The 24,655-nt window shown below is 44.0% G+C and overlaps 1 protein-coding gene across 1 annotated transcript in view; it reads right to left on the bottom strand.

Moving 5' to 3' along the window:
• Positions 1 to 208: 208 nt before the first annotated feature.
• myripb (myosin VIIA and Rab interacting protein b) overlaps positions 209 to 24,655 on the bottom strand; it is a gene marked incomplete at both ends in the record, with an annotated part of 206,343 nt that continues 181,896 nt past the window's right edge. Inside the window, 14 exons of the mRNA XM_084048107.1 lie at positions 209 to 246; positions 3,004 to 3,064; positions 3,229 to 3,324; positions 4,588 to 4,749; positions 6,509 to 6,697; positions 11,604 to 11,666; positions 11,936 to 12,434; positions 13,145 to 13,392; positions 14,128 to 14,280; positions 14,723 to 14,977; positions 15,489 to 15,769; positions 17,944 to 18,112; positions 23,600 to 23,773; positions 23,974 to 24,054. Coding sequence (XP_083904233.1) covers positions 209 to 246; positions 3,004 to 3,064; positions 3,229 to 3,324; positions 4,588 to 4,749; positions 6,509 to 6,697; positions 11,604 to 11,666; positions 11,936 to 12,434; positions 13,145 to 13,392; positions 14,128 to 14,280; positions 14,723 to 14,977; positions 15,489 to 15,769; positions 17,944 to 18,112; positions 23,600 to 23,773; positions 23,974 to 24,054 — 2,469 coding nt within the window. The remainder of the gene's footprint in view (positions 247 to 3,003; positions 3,065 to 3,228; positions 3,325 to 4,587; positions 4,750 to 6,508; positions 6,698 to 11,603; positions 11,667 to 11,935; positions 12,435 to 13,144; positions 13,393 to 14,127; positions 14,281 to 14,722; positions 14,978 to 15,488; positions 15,770 to 17,943; positions 18,113 to 23,599; positions 23,774 to 23,973; positions 24,055 to 24,655) is intronic.

Raw genomic sequence — 24,655 nt, 5'->3', positions numbered from 1 at the left:
TTAACTGCTAAGACGCTTGTAAGCGATTGGTGCCATGCCTGGCTGAGTGCTGAGTGAGTTGTTGCACAGGGCAGGTGTTGGCACCCAGCAGCATGGCCCGGAGCTGGAGGTGGACACTGGATCAAGGCACTGAGTTGGGCGGGCCCCATCCGTCAGGGGGGCTAAAATGTCCCCCCCCCGGAGGGGCCGTTTGTGCTGTTGACTGTCACTATGGTTGTAACACCTGTTGCTCCGGCTCCAACTTTTCTACAAATAAAAATGAGGACACCACAGTTAATTAATGACAGTGAATTAATACATGACAAGTTAACATAATTCCTCCCCCCCCAAAAAAAAAATCATTTTCTGGATAATGGCCCAATTTTATAAAGCTTTCGCAGCCCACCCATATGACCACTTTTCGGCTGCTGTGTTAAAGGGATAGTTCACCCCCTAAATTACTTTTTTTCTTTCGATTACCCACCCCATAAAGGCTTGAATTCATGGATATGTTTCTGTTTTTGTTGTATTCCTAAGCCAATAATTTGATGATAATAATAAAGATCCTAATGTATCCGGTAGGAGACACAAAGGAGACTCTTTGTGTCTCCTACCGGATACAATAGGGTACATTTCTTTTATATTCATATTGTTTTGTCATCTTAGTGTTTTGTAGAGAAAGGTCCTTTTGCATACTGCCTGGGACAGGTGCGTAGGAGCAGGCAACCAGTGCAACATGAAAAAATGGAAGTCCTGCACACTGTCTTCACTTATTATTATTATTTTTATAATCTATTATTATTATTACAACGTTTCGGTCTAAACAAGCTTAATCAGGTATCTGGGTCACATAAGGGTCCAATCAGGGATCCCTGATTGGACCTCGCCTCTCTGAGTGCTTCTATATATATGTTTCTGTGACCCAGATGCCTGATGAAGGTCGTTCAGACCAAAACGTTGTAATAAACTACTACTGTAAGTGAAGACAGTGTGCGAGACTTCCATTTTTTTTTTCATCTCACTGTTTTGCCAATTATTTGCAATATCCTCACGGCCCACAGGTTGGGTTACCCCTGAGATTATTAGAGACTATTGACAGCCATTCAAATTAACCTTTTAGGAGAACCTGCATTATCTGGTCATATCTTAGAATAAAACCTGCCTACTGATTGTATACATTTGGAACAGATGAGAGACTCGCTGAAAGGATCCACTGGTCAATGCTCATCTGCTATCAATGCTATGATTACATGCCGTGGTCACTGAGTCCACTCTATTGTCCTGTGTCCCGTGTCTCTTTGGAGCTGTGGATGATTCACTGTGAAAAGCCACAGTGAATCAGAGCTATTGTGTGGACGTTGCTGAAGGGCAAAAAAAATAGAAAAGTAAAGAAACAGCAACAAAAAAACTCCATTCATTTTACATGAAATAAAACCGACTCCTTGTTGGCTGTTAAAGGAACCTTGCCTTGCTATATTCTGTGTCTCTGTTTGCTGGCTTCACAACTAATGGAGCTTCTCTGTTACTTAGCCACTGTCTAGCACATGCATTTGCATCCATTCAGCAACCAATTTGCTCTTTAAGCTAGAAAGTGACTGCGTGAACAAAAGTCCTGTCGCCCAATATCTCTCGCCCACATATAATATGCGTACATCAGTCAGTAAGTCAGTAGATTAAGGAAACAAAATTACAACATGGCCCTGCAGGAGGCTAGTTGTCTATGAGTGTGTGTGTGTGTGTGTGTGTGTGTGTGTGTGTGTGTGTGTGTGTGTGTGTGTGTGTGTGTGTGTGTGTGTGTGTGTGTGTGTGTGTGTGTGTGTGTGTGTGTGTGTGCGTGCGTGCGTGCGTGCGTGCGTGCGTGCGTGCGTGCGTGCGTGCGTCTGTCTGTCTGTCTGTCTGTCTGTCTGTCTGTCTGTCAAAATATCTAAGATCCACATTGGAGCAACACCGTTCCCATGTGAATCCCGATATTCACACGACTCAATAATATTTTCTTTTTTTGAAGATGCAGTGGTAAGAGTAAAAATCTATGCACAGACAAAATCTATTAAGAGGAGGATGTGATCATGAATATGAGCCTAAGTCATACACTGTAGCAAGTATTGTTTTGATGTTAAAATCTGAGGAATGCTATATATGAAGAGGGATCATCAGTCTGCTCTCTTGCCCGTTTATGATCGGCAGAGGCAAGAGATTTGTCTTTCTTTTGCTTAATAGCAATATTGATTAGGATCCACATATTGAGAAAGTGTGGATCCTAACCCTAACAAAATAACTGGAGAATAGATGGGTGGATTTTCATGAAATCTTTTGGATGAAGAGAAAATTTACTTTTGGGTTGAAAAGCCACGGTCATACATAGAACAAAGGCTACCTGAGTGCTCTCGATTAGAGTTCAGAAAGTGGCAACTCCAGTCTAGGGCATGAAGAGGTGCTCACAGAGTCTATAACAGTTCATACAGTATATGAAAGAAAGCACAAACTCCAAGCACAATCAGGACGAGCAAGGATAAAAGTTACAAAGCCTTTATTGTGTCAAGACATGCATATTAAAATCAACAAAAGTGCCAAGGACACCCCTGATGTTTTTATTGATTTTTAATTATGTATGTCCTGACACAATAAAAGCTTTATAACTTGTATCCTTGCTTGTCTTCAGTGTGCTTGAAGGGCTTTCTTTCAGCAAGGTCATATATAATGAGGGGATATGGCATATCTTGACAATATCATATTGTTGGTGAAGGGATCCATTGTACCGAGAGCGATCCTTCTAATGGTAGTTCTCATCTTATTTTCAATTTGACAGCCATGCTCACATCAAACACATTCAAAGGATGTTTCTCCTACTTTTCTCCACTCCACTCTCACATCAAAATGGTCAGATAACAAACAAACAAACAAAATCTACTTCAGTTACAATTGGAGGCAATAATGCTCAATATTAAATTATTGCCGTAATTACATTTTGTTCCATGCTAAAAAGGTTTGTGTTTAGGCCTAGTTTTTGTTTACCTTGAAGTGCACCTTTAAGTGGCGGGGCTGGTAGCTTCCTCCGTTGATGACGTGATGAGTCGAGCGTTTGAGGCTATAATGAGAAGTAATATAATAGGACACTCTTAAGAATACTGTACTAATTTGAATATACATAAGGCTATGTAAGTATCAAGGGTGGGGTGGCAGGTATAGGGTCAGAGGGAAAAGGGGCAGAGCGATAGGATTATTTGAAAGTCAACTTTACTTCAGTTATACCTTAGGTTTTGGCTTGAACTTGGAGAAGCGATTGCAGGCAGTGACATTCAAGCCAGCTGTTTTTAGAGCTGATATCCTGGCCTCGATGTTTGATATCTGGAGGGAGAAGACACCCTTTACCAGGAACTGTCTGACACACAGCATTCACACAATGCTAGTGAAACCAAACTGAACCTCACTGAGCTAGATGTCTCCAGGGAAACATTGTGCTGATATAACCACTCCATTTTTACAATCGAGGCACTTAGAATTCTCCCGTTCCAGTTGCGACTCATAAAACCGTTTGTTTCCCAAGGCCAAAACTAACAGCAGGAAATGTAAACAGTGCGTCATCCCAAAGCCTAAAGCACTTGTGCAAGGACGCACTGTGATTGGCCACCAGTTAGTTGGGGCAAACGCTCTCGCCATGATTTACGATTTGGTGCCTATCGGTACATAACTCGGACGACGCTGAGTCGGCTCAAGCGAACTTCGCAACGTTCGGCACAGCGACTCGCTCGCCTAAGCTCGCTCAGCGGTGACTCTCGTGGCTCAAGTTTGCTTGAGACGGCGCGCCTCCATCGCGGTCAAAAACAAAAAGCTTGTAGACGAGAGGCAGTTCCGTGTGTGTCACAGAAGCGGGTGTGGTTATAGCACAAGCGGTATAGGCTTTAGTATATTGTGTAAAGCGTATACTGTACCTTTAGTTCAGACTGCATGTGGAGCAGCAGGTGACAGTAATACTGTACCTTTAGTTCAGACTGCATGTGGAGCAGCAGGTGATAGCAGTACTGTACTTTTATCTCAGACTGCATGTAGAGCAGGGGTTCCCAAACTGGGGGTCGGGACCCCCAGGGGGGTCCCCAGATGATTAACTTACTGTGCAACATTGTTTTCTAACTCAACAGTAAACAAACCAACATACAGTATAAGTGTATGGGTATGTATACATTTCTTAAGGGACAATGTAAGGATCTTTTTTAATACCTCAGAAATGAAACCAAATAAAAATAAACTAATAATAAAACCATTACTACATCAAAAGTAACCAACAAACTATACTATAAAAAATGGTCAAACATTGGCCAAATTGTCAAATAACATAAGAAAAGAGGCAAATATTGTGAAAATAGCCGATCTACAGGCTCACAACGCTTCACATTGCGAGGCGCACTGAGCTTGTAGTTCTGCCATTTTCACAATTTTATCTGTGGGGCAGAGTCAAACAAAATGTAATGCCTCAACTCCTACAAGTACAAGTGCTTGTCAAGGTTAGGGGGTCCCCAGTTCAAATATGATTATTTTGGGGGGGGGGGGGGGTTGCGCCCTGAAAATGTTGAGAACCACTGAAGTAGAGGAGCAGGTGACAGTAAACTGTACCTTTAGTTCAGACTGCTGGACCTGTGCAGCTGCCGTGGCCACCTGGTCCTCCAGGAAGGACAGCTCTGTGTCCGTGGTGCCACTGCTGACAGAACGCGCACACTCCTCCAGGTCCCCCAGCGATCCCTCCAGCCCGTACACTGCACCTGCAGCCAGGTACACCTGCAGAGAAATGGGGGAAGGCGTCATAGGCGGCGGCCGGCGGGTGAGTGTGACAATTGGGAAGGCTAGGAGATCTGGCTTGAGGCTGGGGGGGTCGGCCGCGCGCGAGGGTGCCTAAATCGTGCACGCGCACAAAGCAGATTCTTTTTTTGGGGGCGGATTTTGTTAGTTTCTTTTAGGTTTTTGGTTACTTTATTTCGGTTTTAGGGTTAGGTTAGGGTTATGTTATTTCATTCATATTTCTGCCTGATTGTACTGATTTATTATTAAAAAACAACAACTAAATAATGCTGCGCACATATATTATATATAATTTGCACAATTCCCAGAATTTCCCAGCATAACATTTGGGAAGGCTTAGCCTACCCTAGCCTTCATTACCCGCCGCCTATGGAAGGCGATGTCAATTTTCCCTACTAGAGCTGTGTTCAAGTCCACCTAAAAAAATAAGTTGTGCCAGCGAACCCGATAAGAGAAGATTTGTGTAAAAAAATATTCTAAATTCCATATTTTCGTTAAAATATAAAAAAAATTATATATATTTTTTAAAAATAGGCGATCTACAGCACAAGCTCACATTGCGATACGTTGTGAGCTTGTAGACCGCCTAATTTTGAATAGTTGAAAAATAAAATAGGCCTTAAAGGAGTAGTTCACCCAAAAAAAAATCAAATTTTCTATCAATTACACACCCCATGAAACCTTGAATTCATGGAGACTGTTTTGTTTTTGTCGCATTCCTGAGCCAATAATTTGATAACCGGATCATCGGTCTGTAGGAGACTCAGTAGGAGACTCCGCTAGTCATCAAATTATTGGCTTAGGAATGCGACAAAAACTACAAAATCTACATGAATTCAAGGCTTCATGGTGTGTGTAATTGATAGAAAATAAGTATTTTTTTTGGGTGAACTACTCCTTTAAACTCCTTTAAGTGTTTAAACAGTTCCTAATTTTGGAGCAGAACCCCCTCAAGTACCTACTTTTGAGTACCACTGACCTAAAGGCTGAGGCGGGGCAGGATAGCCTGATTATCAGACTGAAGCTGCGTGGAACTTCAGTCTGACATTGGCTCCAGTGTATTTGATTAGAAGGGGGAGGGGATTAGAATTTCCCTAAACCAATCACAAGAGATCCGTGGATCTGCCTACATCTGACGTCACCACACAGCTTGATTTAGCAGATATTCGCTGATTGGCTTGTCATTAGACCCATCCCCACCTCCGACTCTCATTGGACGGTACTTTTTGTACCAAATAAATCCTGGGTTCACATTACAACAGCAGACCAAGAGAGGCAGTCCACTCAGAGAGTGGGCAGAGTCTATGGTTTGGAACCAGGCAAGGGGCAGGAGTCAAGACGGAGGCCATACACTAATCTCTCACAGGGAGGCTACTGGCTCTTTACAACTACAAAGGGTAACCCAGAACCATCCATAACCTCAAACTTTCCAGAATATATAAAGTTCTGTGATGGTTTTCTCTTTTTTGTTTACAGTTCCATCATAACCAGAAACAGGAGGTATGTGGAGGAGGTATGTCATAAAAATACATCATAAAAGAATAGAAAATATACCATCTACAAGCTCATTGTGAGCTTGTAGATGGTCCATTTTCACTTCTTTTAAATTAGGTTATCTTATCTGAAACCCAGCCATAGCATATACGGAAACAAATACAGAAACATGTGAAATACGTAACGCGGCACGTTACGGTTAACTTGGTTCTAATAGTGGGAAAAAGAGCCATATGTGTCTTACGTTCTCCTCCATCTTGGTAAGTCTCTGGTCCAGTCTGGAGGTCTCTGCACTGCTGGAGATGGGGGAGGCGCTCATGGATTCTGCGGGGGTGTGGCTCTCGCTCCCCGCCTCGCCAATCAGCTCCTCTGTAGCGTTGAGCACCTTCAGCACCTCCGTGGTGATGCTGCAGAGAGACGCCGCAGAGTACTTCTGCTCCGTGCACACAACACACACGCACGCACGCACGCACGCACGCACGCACGCACGCACGCACGCACGCACGCACGCACGCACACACACACACACACACACACACACACACACACACACACACACACACACACACACACACACACACACACACACACACACACACACACACACACACACACACACACAGATAAAGATACAAGGCATTGGGTCGACGTAGAAAGGCATATAGACCTAAAAATATCATAACAAATATACATACAAGAGACACACTGTAAACACGCATGAAGTCTACAGTAAAAACAATACATCAGTGTGTAGTCCTCTCTATAGTGCAGCCCAGCAGCAGGAAGGTTATAGTTGTAGAGGAATTATGAATTGACTTTTTGGTTGTTATCGATTCATTATACTATTGTAATTATTGTAAAAAAACTGGGAACAGCACACCGGCTGAGTAGTTTGACAAGCAAGCGGGCAAGCCTCAGAGCAACACAGAGAGCATACAGTCCCTCCTGTCCCCCCGAGGCAAGTGAGACATGAGGGCTGACCTAGACCGTCAGTTGAAGGTCCAGAAAGAGATCACCACAACCTCTCTATGACCAGACATTGTGCTGTGGTCCACCTCTACTAAGACGGTCGTCATGGGAAGAGGGAATGGAGGCTGCCTTTGAGAGAAAGAGGTACTACTCAATCGAGTGCTCACAAGTGGAAGTCGGGTGTAGAGGCTAAACTCTACTCCTAAAGTCCCTTGGGATCAAAGGCTCCAAGACTGAAGAAGGCCCTCAAAGACCTGGCAGAGGAAGCAGAACAAGGGAGCTTCTGGCTGTGGCTCAGGAGGAATTGCAAGGCGTAGGGAAGGCAAGAAGCTTAGACAGGGGGCAGTAGGGAATAGTTTCTGCTGCTACTCCACCACCCTGAGAGGCTGTGGTATAGGCAGTCAGGCCCACGCTTGACTCAGGGAGATGGACGTCCCTGCCATGCATAGTCCCTTGGGACTCATTCCACCGACACAAAAAACAACAACACAGGGGACAGAGTGTGACAGAGTGTGGGTAGAATAAGGATCCTTCAGTTGGCAGCAGGGAGACGTCCCTGTCGCCACTCCACCCCCCAGAGATGTTCTGGGATGAAAGGAGCGAAACGTCAGTGAAGGGTGACCCTGCAGCCAGCATAATGGTGCTGTCGGAGGTGCGTCAGGCAAGTGGTCCCACTTGTGCTTACATCCTGTTGTTCAGCTTTTTCCTTATGATTATGTTCCGACCATCTGAATATCATAAAAGTCAAGATGACATGGTACAGGCCTGGTATCTATTGTTTTGGGTAGCCTGGTTCCGTGACACAAACAAGTTCCGCTCTTATCTTTGTATACAATAAATAGGCTCTGAAGGGGGTGGGGAGTCGAAAGTATCAAAATGAAGATGGAGAGAGAAGTGAACATTTTTCACAGTGGATGACACTCTCCCTCTTTCCTCTCTACTGTTTATGTCAAGATGTTCTCCAATGAAAATCAGTTCAATTAAATTACTTACCAGCCACTTTATTAGGTACACCTTGCTAATACCGTGTTGGACCCCATTTTGCCTTTAATCTTTCGGGGCACAGATTCAACAAGATGCTCAATTTGGTACCAAGGGGCCCACAGTGTGCCACAAAATATCCTCCAAAGAAACCATTACACCACCACAAAGGCAGGATGGATGCATTCTTGTTTTTTTTTGTCGCAGCAAAAATAGAGAATCATCAGACCAGGAAGGTTTTTCCAATCTTCAATTTAGGTGAGCCTGTGCTAATTGTAAACGCAGTTTCATGTTCTTAGCTGACAGGGTGGCACCCGGTGGGGTCTTCTGCTGCTGTAGCCCCATCTGCCTCAAGGTTCAACAGTATACTTGTCTAAAAGCTGAATGATAGTTTTTGCTGATAGAAAATCTTCGAAATGAAGCAAAACAAAGCTTGTAGTGTACTGGTGTATTTTGAATGTGAAAAGGGCTGGTCTGTGCTGGTGGAACTGTGAGCACAACCTGTGAAGGTGACGGAAAAACTAATTTTTAAATAGATGAAAACAGGGGGAGTAGGAAAGAGAGATGGATGCGATTCAATAATGTTTTAATCAGCAGCTGAAGCTTTGATCATTGGGACCAGGGGATGCATTGATCCTCTCTCGTCTAGCCACGCTAGCTGTTGATGGTCTAATAGGCTGTGGCTTTGGGCACCTGGCTATAGCGGCCGCTCTCATTAAAGATGAGAAAATGCAAGATGAAATGAAAAGGTTACGCACCATAACATCACCGTATTTTTACTGTCTCCCAGTACCACTCAGTCATGAATTACAAAAACAAGGGAAAAGCAAAGATGGACTGTGAGATAAAGTTATTGACCGGGGATTAATGTCGATGGAGAAATGGGTCCTTGTGAGAGCCAGTCGCTCTGTACCACTACAAAGAGCCGAGCCACTGCCATCTAGGTCAACACATTGACGCTCACACAGTGGTGTAAAGTAACCAAGTACATTTACTAAAGTACTGTACTTAAGTACAATTTACGTTTACTTTACTGGAGTATTTCCAATTATCAGTACTTTTACTTCTACTCCACTACATCTCAGAGGCAAATATTTTACTTTTACTCCACTACAATTATTTGAAAACTTTAGTTACTAGTTACTTTGCATATATGAATTGTTACATTACAAAACATACATTTACCACTTTAGCCCTATTTTATACCTAGGCTATTTGAAAATAGCCGATGTACAAGCTCAAAACGCGCTGTATCCCGACTTTCTGGCATGAATATTAAATTCACAATGGAATATGATTAAAGTTATCATCAATGTGATCTTCTTTCAATCAAAATGATGGATTATTGGATATTAGATTACTATTTGACCTTATCTTATGTTATTTATCATTAGTTTAACAGTTAAACAATTCAAATAGTCAACAGAAAATGATTCATGGTCAGCTATATGTTAATAATTATATGGTAGTGAATTAGGGCTGGACGATATGATTTCAAATCAATATAACAATTATTTGAAACTATGATTAATGAACAATTATATAAAAAAAAAAAATGAAAATAGCAGATCTACAAGCTCATTGCATCATAGCAATGAGCTGCTCACATGCAGCTCATTGTGGCTAATTCAACCATCTTTGTAATAAAGCATTGGACAACAAAGTATAATATAGGCTTAAGTGGTTAATCAGACTAATCAATTTAATATATTATAGAAAATAATCTATTAAAATGTTTTTGTGTTGATTCATTGATATGTTAGAAATAAAACAAATATATAAAAAAACAGCTTCTCAAATATTAACCTACATGAGAAAGATTATTTCAGTTATTAGTTCTAAATATGTGTATTTTTGGTTAATTGCACAGCCATAGAATTATTGACAAAGAGCTTTGGATAAAGGCCAAGGCGCTATATAAATGCACCTGGCTGCATCATTTACCATTCACATCATGTTAGTTTACAATGGAAGCTGTGAAAATGGACAGAAATAGACCATTGCCATAGAGGTGGCATATACGAGAGGAGCATTAGCCATTGACACCTTAACAATGAACATGAATAATTACAACTACGGGTTGAATCATCTTACATATGGCCATATACCACGTATGCAACATGAGACTTGTTGGCACGTTCAAACGTGTGTGTGTGTGTGTGTGTGTGTGTGTGTGTGTGTGTGTGTGTGTGTGTGTGTGTGTGTGTGTGTGTGTGTGTGTGTGTGTGTGTGTGTGTGTGTGTGTGTGTGTGTGTGTGTGTCCAGCTTGTTGCCTTCCTGTGTGTCTGGTCTCATGTATGTTAATAGTACGTATTGATTCTGCATATGGTTTTTATGGAATAAAACAAAATTACATTATCTAAAAGCAACAATCCACGTCTCACCTGTCTTAAGGTATAAAAGTTGAAATCTCCTCTAACACGAGTATGTTACTCGTCATGACTGAAGTGGATTTCATTTATTAAACAAGTATAATACAGGATGACAGTTTTTACCGGGATTCACCTATCCAGGCTCTAACAAGCAGAGAGGATGAGATTCTACGCACTGTTAAACGAATTGAAGAGTGAATGGGTATGAACAAGATTCTATGCAGTGTGTTAAACTAAGTCTGAATTAATGGTTGTATCTTCTCATTTGATGTTCTTCTGCCTCTGCTCCTTGGACAGGGATGTCAATGCTGTGTTTCATCCTTGTCCTTTACTTTGCCTGCATTTCTACTTGTTCTGGTTCTACGTACTTGACTTTCCCTCCTTTTTTTAAGAGTAGCAAATTCATTTTAGCCTTTTCCCCCCTCGCCTTTCAATCACAAGGTCATGGGTCCGATCCCGGGCACCACCAACTCAGCGTATGAGTAGCGGCTTGGTCGCGGAAAGTCATGCGGTAAGTACTGGGAGCTGATTGTAGGTGTTGCGCTCCACCTCAGCAATCCATCTCCCAGATGCTGTTGTATCCTTCTGGCTTACCTGCCCGTGAGGAGCCCCTACTGGGAGGGCACAGCGCTTCTGTCCTACTCCTCCCGGGAGTCCCGGCTCCTGCCCAACACTCCCTGCTGATAGGTGCCACCCCAGCCCGTAGGATTACATGCAGTGACAAATATCACCCTCCACGCTCTGGGCTTCCCTTCCCCGAACACGGGCCAATTGTGTTCGTATAAATGCTCGACAAAGCCAGATGCACCGCAGTGGATTAGAACCCCTAGACTCCGCGGTGTGGTGGTGGGCAGGTACTTTACCACTGCTCCACCAATCTTTCATCTATCACTGTTGTTTATGTGTGTCGGCGGAAATTGCATAAGAGCAGGTGTGTGTGTGTGAGTGCATGTTTTGATGTGTAAGTCGGTCTTCAAACAGAGCATCTTGCCCAGAGATACTGCTGGTTCTTCTCACCTGGTGTAAGAGAGAGTTAAGCAACTCAAGCCGCCGTTGTAGTGCCAAGTTCTTCTGTCCCTCCTGACACGCACACGCACACACACGTACGTACACACCCCCGCAGGGAAGCATCCAAGGACAGAGTAGACAGCAGAGATGAAAGAGAGAGAGAAACCAGAAAGAGAGAAAGAGGACATTGAATGCCACCGAAATATGTGGATAGGAGAGGAAGGGGACACGGTGAGGATGGGTAGAAGACAGAGGGGGAAGAAGGGATGAAAAAGACAACACACAGACTAGCTTCCAAACGTTTAGAGAAGACAGACAGACAAACACATTTAACATCTCACCTGTCCGTCCAACAGCGCCCCCTCCAGAGGTGACGGGGTAACAGCGGGAGAACTGGCACTGGAGCCGCTCCTCCTCTCCCCTCCTGCTCTCTGCTCTGCTCCCTCCTCCTCCTCCTCCACTTCTCGTTTCTGTTGTCTCTTGCTTTGCCTGCCTCCCTCTCTCCTGCTCACCTCCGCTCCTCGCTTCTCCACCTTGTCGTCTGCCTTCTCCTCAGAGCCCTTCCCTCTCTCCAGCCTCCTCTCCCTCGCTCTGCCCTCCGCGTTCGCTTGCTCCGCCGCTTCGCCGCTTCTTTGTCCCTCCTTGCTGCTCGACCTGTCCCGCGGTCTCCCGCCCGCCTCGCGACGGCTTCTGTCTCTGCTGTTGAGCCAGGACGTCTCCCTGTGCGTGGGTTTGTCGTCCTCGGAGGAGCTGTCGTCCTCCTGGCTGCTGGCCCGGCCGGCCAGACGAATCAGTTTGGAGTGGAGCTCCTCTTCCAAGGGGTCCCCTGGTCCTGGGCTGCTGGTGGGGGAGAGCAAGGTTTTATTATAGTTTATTTTTTGGGCAGGACGGTTAGGCTGACAGGAAATGGGGAGATAGAGATGGGGAGTGACATGCAGCAAAGGCCGTCGGGCTTGGGAATCAAACCTGCGACGCGTCAGGCTACAGTGAGCCTAGGTGCCTGGACCGCTACGCCAGCAGTCCAGGCCATTATAGTGTAACTAAAACCAATGAAATAAGCAAAACTAAAATTGAAAAAGTAAAGATATCCAATAACTAACTGAAATTGTATTGTGTGTTTACAAAACTAACAGAAATCACAGAGAAAATGTCTTATATATATATATATATATATGTCTTATATGTTTTATATAGTCTTTGTCAATGTTTCATACATAAGTCAAATATTTTGGGTGGATATGAAATCTTACCTTCCAATATTCTTAGCTGTACTAGTTATAAGCCCTGGCGTCACAATGTGACACGTTGTGAGCTTGTAGATCTTCTATTTTCACCACTTGTCTAAGCTTGTTGACTTTCGCCCCTGACTACCCCATATTACAATTAAAAAAAAACAATAACACTAAAACTAACAAACACAAGTAAAACTAATCTTTTTCCACAACTAAAAACGAAACTCACAAACCGACTTGAAAACCAATCAAAACTAAACAGAAGTTGTTGAAAGCCAAAAGGAAAAAAAATAAAATAATAATAACTACTGTAATAACCTGGGGGGAGAGTAGCAGAGACCAGGGGAGGTCAGGGAGGGGGCCTCCTCCGAGGGGCTGGGGGCCACAGAGTTAGGGGCCACCGTGTCCAGGTCCTCCGGCTCAGGAGTCAGGGCGTCGGACGTGGAGGCGTCCGGGACAGCACTGAGTGCTGGCTTAGAGGGAACAGTGGGGACGCTGTCAGGACCCGACTGCTCCTCACTAAAAGTCCTCTTCAGCAACGCATTGAGCAGGAAGTCACTGTCCTCCTATGAGAGAGACAGAGAGAGAGAGAGAGAGACAGCCGGGGATAGATAGAGAGATAAAGAGAGAGAGAGAGAGAGAGAGAGAGAGAGAGAGAGAGAGAGAGAGAGAGAGAGAGAGAGAGAGAGAGAGAGAGAGAGAGAGAGAGAGAGAGAGGACGATGGGTTGCTTCCCTCTAGTGGTGAAAATACATTCTACAACAAAGGCAATGACTTGAACACAAAATCATCTCTCACTACAAAAACATTGTAGATAGAGAAATCATTTATTATAAAAAGTAATTACCAATGACCAATAGAATCAGTGGACCAGTGCAGTGTTTCCCAAACCTTTCAGCTCGAGACCCAAAAAAGTTTGACATTCTTTTGGACTTGATATTTGCATAAAAAAAGAAAGAAAGAAAGAAAGAAAGAAAGAAAGAAAACTACCCATACAAATCGGTCTGTGACCCAAAAATGGGTCCTGACCCATTGTTTAGTAAATACTGTACCAGTGTGTGGTATACCTGTATTAGTGGGTAGATGGACTGTGTGAGGTACAGTAAAGGTTTACCTGTACCAGTGGGTAGATGGACTGTGTGAGGTACAGTAAAGGTTTACCTGTACCAGTGGGTAGATGGACTGTGTGAGGTACAGTAAAGGTTTACCTGTACCAGTGGGTAGATGGACTGTGTGAGGTACAGTAAAGGTTTACCTGTACCAGTGGGTAGATGGACTGTGTGAGGTACAGTAAAGGTTTACCTGTACCAGTGGGTAGATGGACTGTGTGTGGCTCTGGCTTTCAGTCCTGTCCTGTTCTGCTGGCGACCCTCTCCTGCTCTTCCTGCGTCTCCGTGACCTTCGCACGTGACCCTCATTGTGCCTCTCGTCTGCCTCGCTGCTGTCTCCCAACACCTGAAGGTCAATTTATAACACTTTCACTTCACAATAACATCCACAACAAGACAAGTCTTAACTAGAACCTCTTGTGAGTCGAAATATTTTATCGTTTAATCCAGTGGTTCCCAAAGTGGGGTCCGGGGACCCTCAGGGGTCCTTGAGGGGGTTCCAGGGGGTCCCCCGCAAAATGAGTTAATATGACATCGAAATCAGTTTAATCACCTTTACCTTGCGGCTATTTTCAAAACACATTTTAACAACACAAATCTTGTATGAGGGGCTATGTCAAAAAGATATTTTTAGATAGGAGGTCTGCGGCCAAATAAAGTACTTTTTATTTTATTTTATTTTTTACAGTATTATAGAACCGAAAATACATTATATCGATATAATACTTTATAATATACTGTATATTGTTAGTGTAAAGTTAACAGTAGTGAAGGTGGGGACGAATGACCTTGGGGTTAAAGTTGACGTCCAGTGTGTCTGGGTGGAGCGGGTATGGAGGGACGTTGTGGTGATGGTGGTGGTAGAGGGACTGGTGCTGGGGGTGGAGGTGGGTCTCCGTCGGCCCTCTCTTCTTCAGCAGGCTGTGGGGAGGTTTGCGGGGACGTGCGGCGGAGGACACCACAGACGACGAGGCCTCCGAGTCCGAGTTGAGGGTCTCCGTGTTGGTGAACTGACCCGACGACGGAGAGGTGATCGGAATGTGCTGGGTGTACGTAAAGAGTTATTATAGTCAACTAAAACTGACGAAATAACGAAAAACTACAATTGAGAAAAAAATGTCATTTAAAGCTGCACTATATAACTTTCCTGTTCTATCCCGGATTTGAAACCAGGTCTCCTGTACAAGTGCTGAAATCTTTTACAGAGGAACTAAAACATGCCTGCCTGCTTGTTCAGGGGAGAAATCAAATTATTAAACCAGTTTGTTTCAAACCAGAAACAGGATCATGTCAAAGGTCGTGTCTAGACACAGGATCTAAATGTCTCAATAGAAGAGCAGGGAGACCAAATACAACCACCCCAATTGTTATTAAAAGTGACATTGTATTTACATACTCTACCATACAGATTGGAGAGACTGGACTATTTTTGCTATTTTTATGAGCATGTAGAATCTTGCCCTCGACTACCCCATATCACAATAATAAACTAATGACAAATGATAAAATCTAAACAAAAACTAAGCCTTAAAAAAAGAAAGAAAAAAGAACAACCTGTGTGTACGTCCACTCGGGGTCATGCTGTGAGTCTGTGTAGTAGGTCTCGTCGGACAGCTTGCGGCGGAACTGCCGCAGCGCCGCCACCCAGCCGGCCTCGTCATCGCCGCCGTCCGACTCGGAGCCCATCTCGTCGTAGGCGGAGACAACGCCGGACTCCTTCTCCAGAACGCTGTACACCAGGCTCTTCCTCTTGGCAAGCAGGCTGGGCCGCGAGAGCTGCGAGCTCGGCAGGGCGATCCAGTTGCCGTCCGGGCTCTGGAGCACCGAGGACGCGCCTGGAACCGGGGTCACAAGGCCGCACGATGAGAGGCAGAAGAGGAATGAAAAAAGGGGTGCAACAGCTATAGGTCGTAAATTGTAATGTGTGTTTCTTAATAATAATCTAAATATTTTATTCTGTTTACTTGCATAATGGGGAAACTTTAGTGTTGTCATAATTATGCATTTACCTTGCAGTCACCTCTGTAATTTAATGAATTCATGAATCCATCAGCCACTGTTATCCAACTCTTTTGACTGCTTCAGACAGAACATCTGACACCTACAGTAGACTACTTAGCAGCTATCACGTTGGACCATTGATATGCATCCAACCAGGTCGGTTCATTCAAGCTGTGACACTCAGTGTCGATCGGCAGGTTTTGTTAGCGAGGTGCGAAAACTGCAGATTGTGCATATGCGGGCAAGCGTGCAGCTTCAAAGATAGTGGAGCTGCGCTCCAGTAGGCTCCACCGGCAGCCCACCCCTGATGTTTCTGTAACATCATCTACAGTATATATTCTTGCACCTGGTTTCTTGTGCCACCATATGGCAGTGACTGTTGTATCATTTGCAGACACGCACATTTTGCATTAAGTTGAAGGGATGACAAAGCAGAACGTTGCATACACTTTAGTGCAAGCAAAGCCAAATATTGAGTGCACAGTGCACAATGGAGAAAAAAAAGAAACATAATACTTCACATCGTCTCAGTCTAACTAAATCTGTAAGGGCTACTAGTACACACTGCAAGATATTTGGTCCAATTATGCTGGCGGGGACCTTTTTTGTCGCTCGCCGACAAAACACCTGATCTGATGCAAGATCGGGACGTCGGTGATGCGATAATATAATGTATCCAAATGTAATGTAATGTACATTGGAATAAAAAACAAAATGTACCGGGTCTGGATCGCACCCTGGCGAACTCTTGCAGTGAGTGATCCCTTGTCGGTGATCAATTGTATAGTATGAAAACCACAATGATATTATGACAGCCGATTTCAAGAAAGAGAATCGTGTAGTGTGAAATAGCCTACATAACGATCTGATGACTCCCCGACCACTTTAAAAGTCGTATAGTGTGGGCTGCTCTACAAAGAGGTCTTCATGTGTTGAAAATAGGTTGCAACAATTCATCAAACAAATTGATTTCATCGATTATAAAATAATAAGAAATACAAAACGTTCGATGAATAATCAATGTCTAATTTTGGAAAGTTTTCAAAAATGTAAAACAAATGCCAAAAATAATGGAAATAGCAGATTTACAAGCTCACAATGCATCACATCACATTGTGAACTTGTAGATCTGCAATTTCACTGTCAGTGAATGCAGTGCAGGGTGGCGGCAGCGTCAGTGTGGTCAGTGAAAGCAGTGCAGGGCCTCAACAGTGTGGTCAGTGAATGCAGTGCAGGGCCTCAACAGTGTGGTCAGTGAATGCAGTGCAGGGCCTCAGCAGTGTGGTCAGTGAAAGCAGTGCAGGGCCTCAGCAGTGTGGTCAGTGAATGCAGTGCAGGGCCTCAGCAGTGTGGTCAGTGAATGCAGTGCAGGGCCTCAGCAGTGTGGTCAGTGAAAGCAGTGCAGGGCCTCAGCAGTGTGGTCAGTGAATGCAGTGCAGGGCCTCAGCAGTGTGGTCAGTGAATGTAGTGCAGGGCCTCAACAGTGTGGTCAGTGAATGCAGTGCAGGGCCTCAGCAGTGTGGTCAGTGAAAGCAGTGCAGGGCCTCAGCAGTGTGGTCAGTGAATGCAGTGCAGGGCCTCAACAGTGTGGTCAGTGAATGTAGTGCAGGGCCTCAACAGTGTGGTCAGTGAATGCAGTGCAGGGCCTCAGCAGTGTGGTCAGTGAATGCAGTGCAGGGCCTCAGCAGTGTGGTCAGTGAATGTAGTGCAGGGCCTCAACAGTGTGGTCAGTGAATGCAGTGCAGGGCCTCAGCAGTGTGGTCAGTGAAAGCAGTGCAGGGCCTCAGCAGTGTGGTCAGTGAATGCAGTGCAGGGCCTCAACAGTGTGGTCAGTGAATGTAGTGCAGGGCCTCAACAGTGTGGTCAGTGAATGCAGTGCAGGGCCTCAGCAGTGTGGTCAGTGAATGCAGTGCAGGGCCTCAGCAGTGTGGTCAGAGAATGCAGTGCAGGGCCTCAGCAGTGTGGTCAGTGAATGTAGTGTAGGGCCTCAGCAGCATGGGGTTCTTACTGGAGTTATCCAGGCGGTCCATGCTCTTCCAGCTGGGCAGAGAGGCAGCCTTGGGCTCCCTCTTCAGGGACGCGTATTCCTGTAAGCTCCCAACCGCCCCAGCACCCACCTCCTCTGGGCCTTTATCTGGGGAGTCGTCACTGGTGAGGGAGAATGCAGAACGGGACCGCTGCGGTGTAGAAACACACATTTGTGGGGGTTAACAGAGCTGTTCTGCAGCCAAAAATCTCTTCATTCCACTCCACATACAGTATATCACAAAATATCAATCTATAGTATTAGATAATAAAATAATGCATGCCTTATTTTCTGTACAGTTTGCGGTATATGTACCGTTCTCAGTCACGTGAGATATGCTCCAGTAGCAGTAATTATCTCCTCAGTCAACTCCAAACATATCTTAGATATCAACTCAACTTGCTCGTTCTTTTTTTTTAAATCGGTGGTGGTGTGCTCTCTCTCTCTCTCAATGTTAAAGCAAGCTCGCTTTACCCGAGAGAGAGAGAGAGAGAGAGAGAGAGAGAGAGAGAGAGAGAGAGAGAGAGAGAGAGAGAGAGAGAGAGAGAGACACAGAGAGAGAGAGAGAGAGAGAGAGAGAGAGCGAGAGAGAGAGAGAGAGAGAGAGAGAGAGAGAGAGAGAGAGAGAGAGCATGGCCAATCAAGCAATTATTAACCTGTATAACAGACTAGCGTAATTTCACAACAACAGTTGACAAACGGGTGCACAAGACCACCGTCTCTCCATCTATTCATAAACTCTTTGGATATAGCCATCAGAGAAGCAATTATTATTATAACCTATATAACAGACTTGTGTATTTTGACAGCAACAGGAAACAGCCAGCCAATGGAGACAGTCGGGGGCGCGGTTTGGATTCCAGCAGCTCACCGGGGACGTGGTTTGCCCAAAGCTCAAGTTGGTTCCCAAATCACGCGTCACCGATGCGTGATTTGGTGAACTTGTAGATTGGCTATTTTTGATTAACTCAAGTATAACGGCTTAATTGGTTAATGTATGTTTTGTAATAATAATTTAGATATACAAAGCAACCTGTAACTACAGTTTTCAACTAATTGTAGTGGAGTGAAAAGTACAATATTTCACTCTGAGATGGAAAAAAAAATGGACATACTCAGGTAAAGTACAAGTACCTCAAAATTGCACTTAAGTACAGTACTTGAGTAAATGTACTTTGTTACTTCCTACCACTGAACTCATCTGAGATAACAGCGCTGCATCCTGCCAGGACAAAAATGTACTGCTTCACTAATCTCACCAGCAGGGGGTGCTGGAATTCAACTAACTGGCTTGCAGGAGAGTATCTTGAAGCTTGCAGGGGTGTGTGTGCATGTTCAATGGACATTAAGAACATTTACTTGAGTACTGTACTCAAGGATTTTTTTTTAGCATCTGTACTTAAGTATTCGTATTTTTGGATACTTATGTCTTTCACTCCACTACATTTCAAACACAAATATTGTACTTCTGACTCATGGGGCAAAAGTACACATGACATTGGGAAAAGTAAAATGTAAATCAACCACTTAACCCTATTTCAAATATAGCGAAAAGCAGATCTACAAGCTCTTTTGAAAATAACTTTTAATTTAGAGGGAAAATGTCTTAAATACTCCAGTAGTTAAAATCAAGTTCAACTGGTCGTTGAGTAATTATTTGACTTGAGTACACCCATTGTGCATGTGTGTGTGTGTGTGTGTGTGTGTGTGTGTGTGTGTGTGTGTGTGTGTGTGTGTGTGTGTGTGTGTGTGTGCGCGTGTGTGTGTGAGCGCGAGCGTGCGCATGTGTGGATGTGGATGTGGATGTGTGTATTGCAGAGAGCCAATGGAGATCTAGTGAGTGAGATGAGGAGGATCCCTGTGTGTTTCACCAAACCTTTGATCTTCCCTGAGGGAATCAGAACAGCATGGAGGGCTGGGGAACTCTGCTTGCTCTGTGTGTGTGTGTGTGTGTGTGTGTGTGTGTGTGTGTGTGTGTGTGTGTGTGTGAGACATGGAGGACGATGACAAATATGTGCACCGTTCCCTGCTGACAGCCAATGGGAGCGTAACAGCAGGTGTGCTTGCATCGCTGACTGCGTTACTGTAGTAGTGTGTATATCGTCGCAGTCGGGTGGAAACCTTGTATGTCCAAAACCATTCATTTTCTATTATGATAACCTTTTAAAAAAATTAAACAGTTAAAATTGTCACTACTTCTGTGCGACACTCTTGTGTGACGGAGTAGGGCATTAATTTACGATAAAACTTGGAATATGGAGATAAAAGGTTTCTGCCCGACAGCAACGACATGTCATTTTTTGCACCTTAATACGCTTGACTGTTCCTACCTAAGCTGGTGTGTATAGAAGGTACTGTGAAGTTGTTTATATAGCCTGTAAGGTACTGTGGCAGCTGTTGATAAATGCTATACTGTATGTGCCAAGCTTAAACGTACATTGTACATACGTACGCTGATCTATTTTTATTATCCTATTAGAAAACTGCAGACTTTTTTCCCCTCTTGTTTCTCTCTCTCTCTTGCTTTTTCTTCACTTATTATCATTACATATGCTGCTACATTGTCTGAGGGAAGGCAAACAAAAGCAAGGTTTACTCTTATGTAGGGGCGGCCATAGCTGAGTTAGTGAGCCCGCCTAGGGAACCAGAGGCCCCGGTTGCCCCAAGTTCGATTCCAGGCCAAGCCAGCATATGTGTCGATGAAATGAAATTTGTCCCTGTGCAAGACTCTTAACCCCTAATTGCTCACAGGTTCTCATTGGAAACAAGACCGCAAGGACTTTCATGAACGACCTGTTAAAAGGAATTATCCTTATCCTTATACCTGTGCACAAGATGTAACAATAAAGTACAACCTTGAACTGTGGGTTTTAGAAATATTGAACCAATGAAAAGTATTAACAAAAGCTTGTGACAAGATAATAAGTACATTGGTTGGAACACCGGTTATTTTTTTCAATTTTTTTACAGTTTTGGACCATAGAGTTATTTTTCTATTTATTTTTTAGGGGTTTAAAATCCTCTTAGCAGACCTTGTATTGAACTGTACTTTCCTGTGCTTTCTTTTGCAAACTGCTAATAAAGTATTCAATCAATCAATCAATCAATCAATCAATCAATCAAAATGCGGTCTTGCAATACCAGATTTGGCCACCAGGCTTCGGTGGTTCAATAATCCTCCGCGGTTCTGGGGGCTTGTTTTGGACATACATGGTTTCCACCTGACAGCGATGATGTGTAATGGTATGACATGATGCTTGTTAAGTCATCCGGTTAATTTTGTGTGATTGACACTGTCACTATGTGAATGGTGGCATCTGACGCACTGTGAAGGCAAAGCCTCTGGTGGTACATCAAGAACAATGTACTAACAGTTACCAACAAATATGATCTGACACTGGTCCACAGGCAATTCATTGTGTGATGTTGAAGCTGCCATCCATAACTTTTTGTGTGAATAAAATGTTATTTTAACCCAGTGGTTCTCAAAACGTTTTAGTGTCAAGGACCCCCAAATTATACTTGGCCGCGGACTGCCAATCCGAAAATATTTTGTGCCAGGGACCTGTCTTACGATTACTTATTCCTTTTTTAATTGTATTTCTTTGTTATTGTTTATTATTGCTGCTACAATGTCTCTGAGGAAAGATGTAACGATACAAATCTTGAATCTTGAATGTTCCTGTTTAGTGAGGTATTTAAACTAAGTAATTAACTGAACCCTTATCCACTGAAGTCTCTCTCTATCTGAGATAGTGTGCCAGAGCAGTAGTAGTTTCTTTCGTTTTTGGCAGGTAAGAAGCGTTAAGATCCCCCAAATTCACAATTTGTAGCTAATTAGAACCATTAATCTGTGAGGCTTAAATCCTATTATAGAATATTATCTTCACAGAAACAATGCCTCTTAAACTGGGTGTAAATCTGAAGCTTAAAGTGCCCCATTATGAACACACAGCACGCTAATTGTTCTCTCCGTTATAAATGGCAACAATAACACGTAATATGAATGTTAATTACCGTGCCCACAGCAACGGGAGTCATGTTATTGTAATCACTCCTTTGCACCTTAAGCTTGTGTACAACACACTGATATTCTTTTTCTAATATCATGTACAGGGTATACCGTACGACTTGCTGTTGATGCACCTTACAGCTAACCTCATGTACATACTGTACCGGATGGATATGCTATGTGTATGTACTGTAGATATATTTATAGATTTATTTATTTTGCTTGCTCCCCCTGTCCCCCTCCTTCCCCTCTTCTTCTCTTTCTCCTTTCTGGAAATGACAAAAAACGATGGAGCTCACACAAAATCTAATTTTACCCACCTTTTTTTTTTTTACACCTGTAAGCCAGTGATGTGACAATAAACCTGATTCTGATTTGTGGGAATCATCTAGGCTGCACCGAAGAGATGATTAACTTTTGGGGTCAAAAGGTAAAAGTCACAATCAAGGTCAAGTTCAAAATTACATCATCAGTAATAACTCATATATAATACAGGGATAATAGGGTTTGCACTCCCGGGTGTGTTGTTTGTTTAATTATAACTGTTAACACAAAATGTTGACGGAAAATAGCACACAGGCATCATTTGGCGCATACACAAAAATTCTGCCAGGCAATTACACCAGCTGGTGTGTCAGGTGCGTGTGCGTGCGTGTGTGCGTGCGCCGTTGGCTGTTTGTAGGTCCTGAAATTTGGGTCATCCAAACAGGAGCTGAAGGGAAAATGCCTGGCCTACGTACATATGGGGAGGTGGAGCTGAGCAGAATGAAAAGGGAAACAGCAGTGGAGTACAGCTCAGCCTGTAGTAAAGCTGTGTTAGATCATGTATGCAAATTGATAGTGGCGGCTGACCGTGTTAACCCATTAAGGCCTGAGGTTCCGATTCTACAAAATGTCTTCTAAATCCTAACAGTTTTCTGAAAAACCTATGTTGCATAGTATATCAGTGGTTCTCAAACTTTTTCATGTCAAGGACCTCCAAAATGATATGTACAGTATTTGGCCGCCGACCCCCATCTGAAAATATTTTATTCCAGGGACTGTTTGCTTTAAAAATATATATATTCAAAGATTTGCACAAATATTCACGATTTTTCAAAAATAGCAGATCTACAAGCTCATATGAGGTTGTAGAGCTTGAGATTGAGATTTTCAAGTGGGCCCTGATGCAGACATGCAACCGGCATGCGTACATGCAGTCTCAATGTTTTGTGTGTGTGTGTGTGTCTGTCCGTCCGTCCGGACAGCTAATCTCCGGCACCGTTGGCCCGATCGATGTGAAACTGTGCACACACACTCGCTGGATGACAGAGCAGAAGATCTGCCCCAAAGTTTTCTCATCGGCCTGTTATAGCGCCACCTGGAGGCCGATTTTTGTGAAACATTTTCTTTTATATTACTCCTACAGATTTTGTCCAAACATCACGCAAATCGGTACACATTATCTTTACAGTCATGTGATCATCAACATGGATCTGTCCGTGTGCCGCCCCAGGAATACGCGCGGTGACAAACCACGCGCAGCGGATTAAAATCCCAGTGGTGGGCAGCTACTTTACCACTGCACTATCTGAGCGCCCTTGCAGTCTCAATGTTTGCATACAAATAACTGATCCACAGACTGACCCACAGAGTGGAGGAGGAGGTCTTGAGCTGGTCCTGGGCTCCCTGGGAGGAGGAGGTGTGAGGCTGGGAGGGAGATGGCAGGTTGGCAGGTTGACTCAGAGGCTGATGGGACTGGGGCCAGACCAAGTCATGATACTCTGTCTGCATCTCAGAACGCTTCCTCCTCTGGATGATCTGAAAGACAGACATTGATCCATATTCACACAGCGGACATTTTGCTCTTGTGTCAATTACCTCGTGTATGCCTTTTGCACCAAAAAGTTTTGCAAACCACACCCCCCCCTGTTTTCATTAGCTACGCTTGTCCGTCTTTGAAACAGACAGACAGACAGATAGACTTTGATAGTGAAATTAATGAAAGAAAGCCAGCCTACTTTTTGTACAATGGTTGTGGCGAGTTCCTCTATAAGCTCTTCTTTGTGGTCCCGTAGATATCGAGCCTCATTCTGCTTCTCCTGCATGCACACACACACACACACACACACACACACACACACACACACACACACACACACACATACACATACACATACACACACACACACACACACACACACACACACACACACACACACACACACACAAACACACGTCAAAGCTTGCTCAAAATGGCTGTGAATTACCAAGAGGCTTTTGGCTTGAGTTGAAATGACAAAACCACGGCTGCATCTCACTGATATGAAAACCATGAAAGAGGAGAGAGGAGAGGAAGTTAAGCCCAACAAATGGTTCATCGGTCGACAATGTCGCACGATGAGAACAGCCGATATACAAGCCCTCTCCACGGCACGTTGTGGGCTTGTGTATCGGCTGTTTTTGCCGCACGACACTGCGGTGTACTACAGAGCACAAATTAAGCATAGCATAGATGACAGAGAGAGAGGGGGGGGGGGGGGGGGCAAAACATGAGAAGGAGAGACAGAGAGAAGTGGAACAAAGGGCTTTCAATTCAATTTTTTCCCCCCTAGCCTTTATTGATATTGACAGTGAAGAGAGACAGGAAACAGGGAGAGAGTGTCATGGAGTGACATGCAGCAAAGGTCCATCGGGCTCGGG

This window comes from Gymnoscopelus microlampas (assembly GCF_963454915.1).
Source record: "Gymnoscopelus microlampas genome assembly, chromosome: 22".
Classification (NCBI taxonomy): Eukaryota; Metazoa; Chordata; class Actinopteri; order Myctophiformes; family Myctophidae; genus Gymnoscopelus; species Gymnoscopelus microlampas.
Note: the sequence above shows the minus strand (reverse complement) of the source record. Positions and strands in the feature narration are given on the sequence as shown.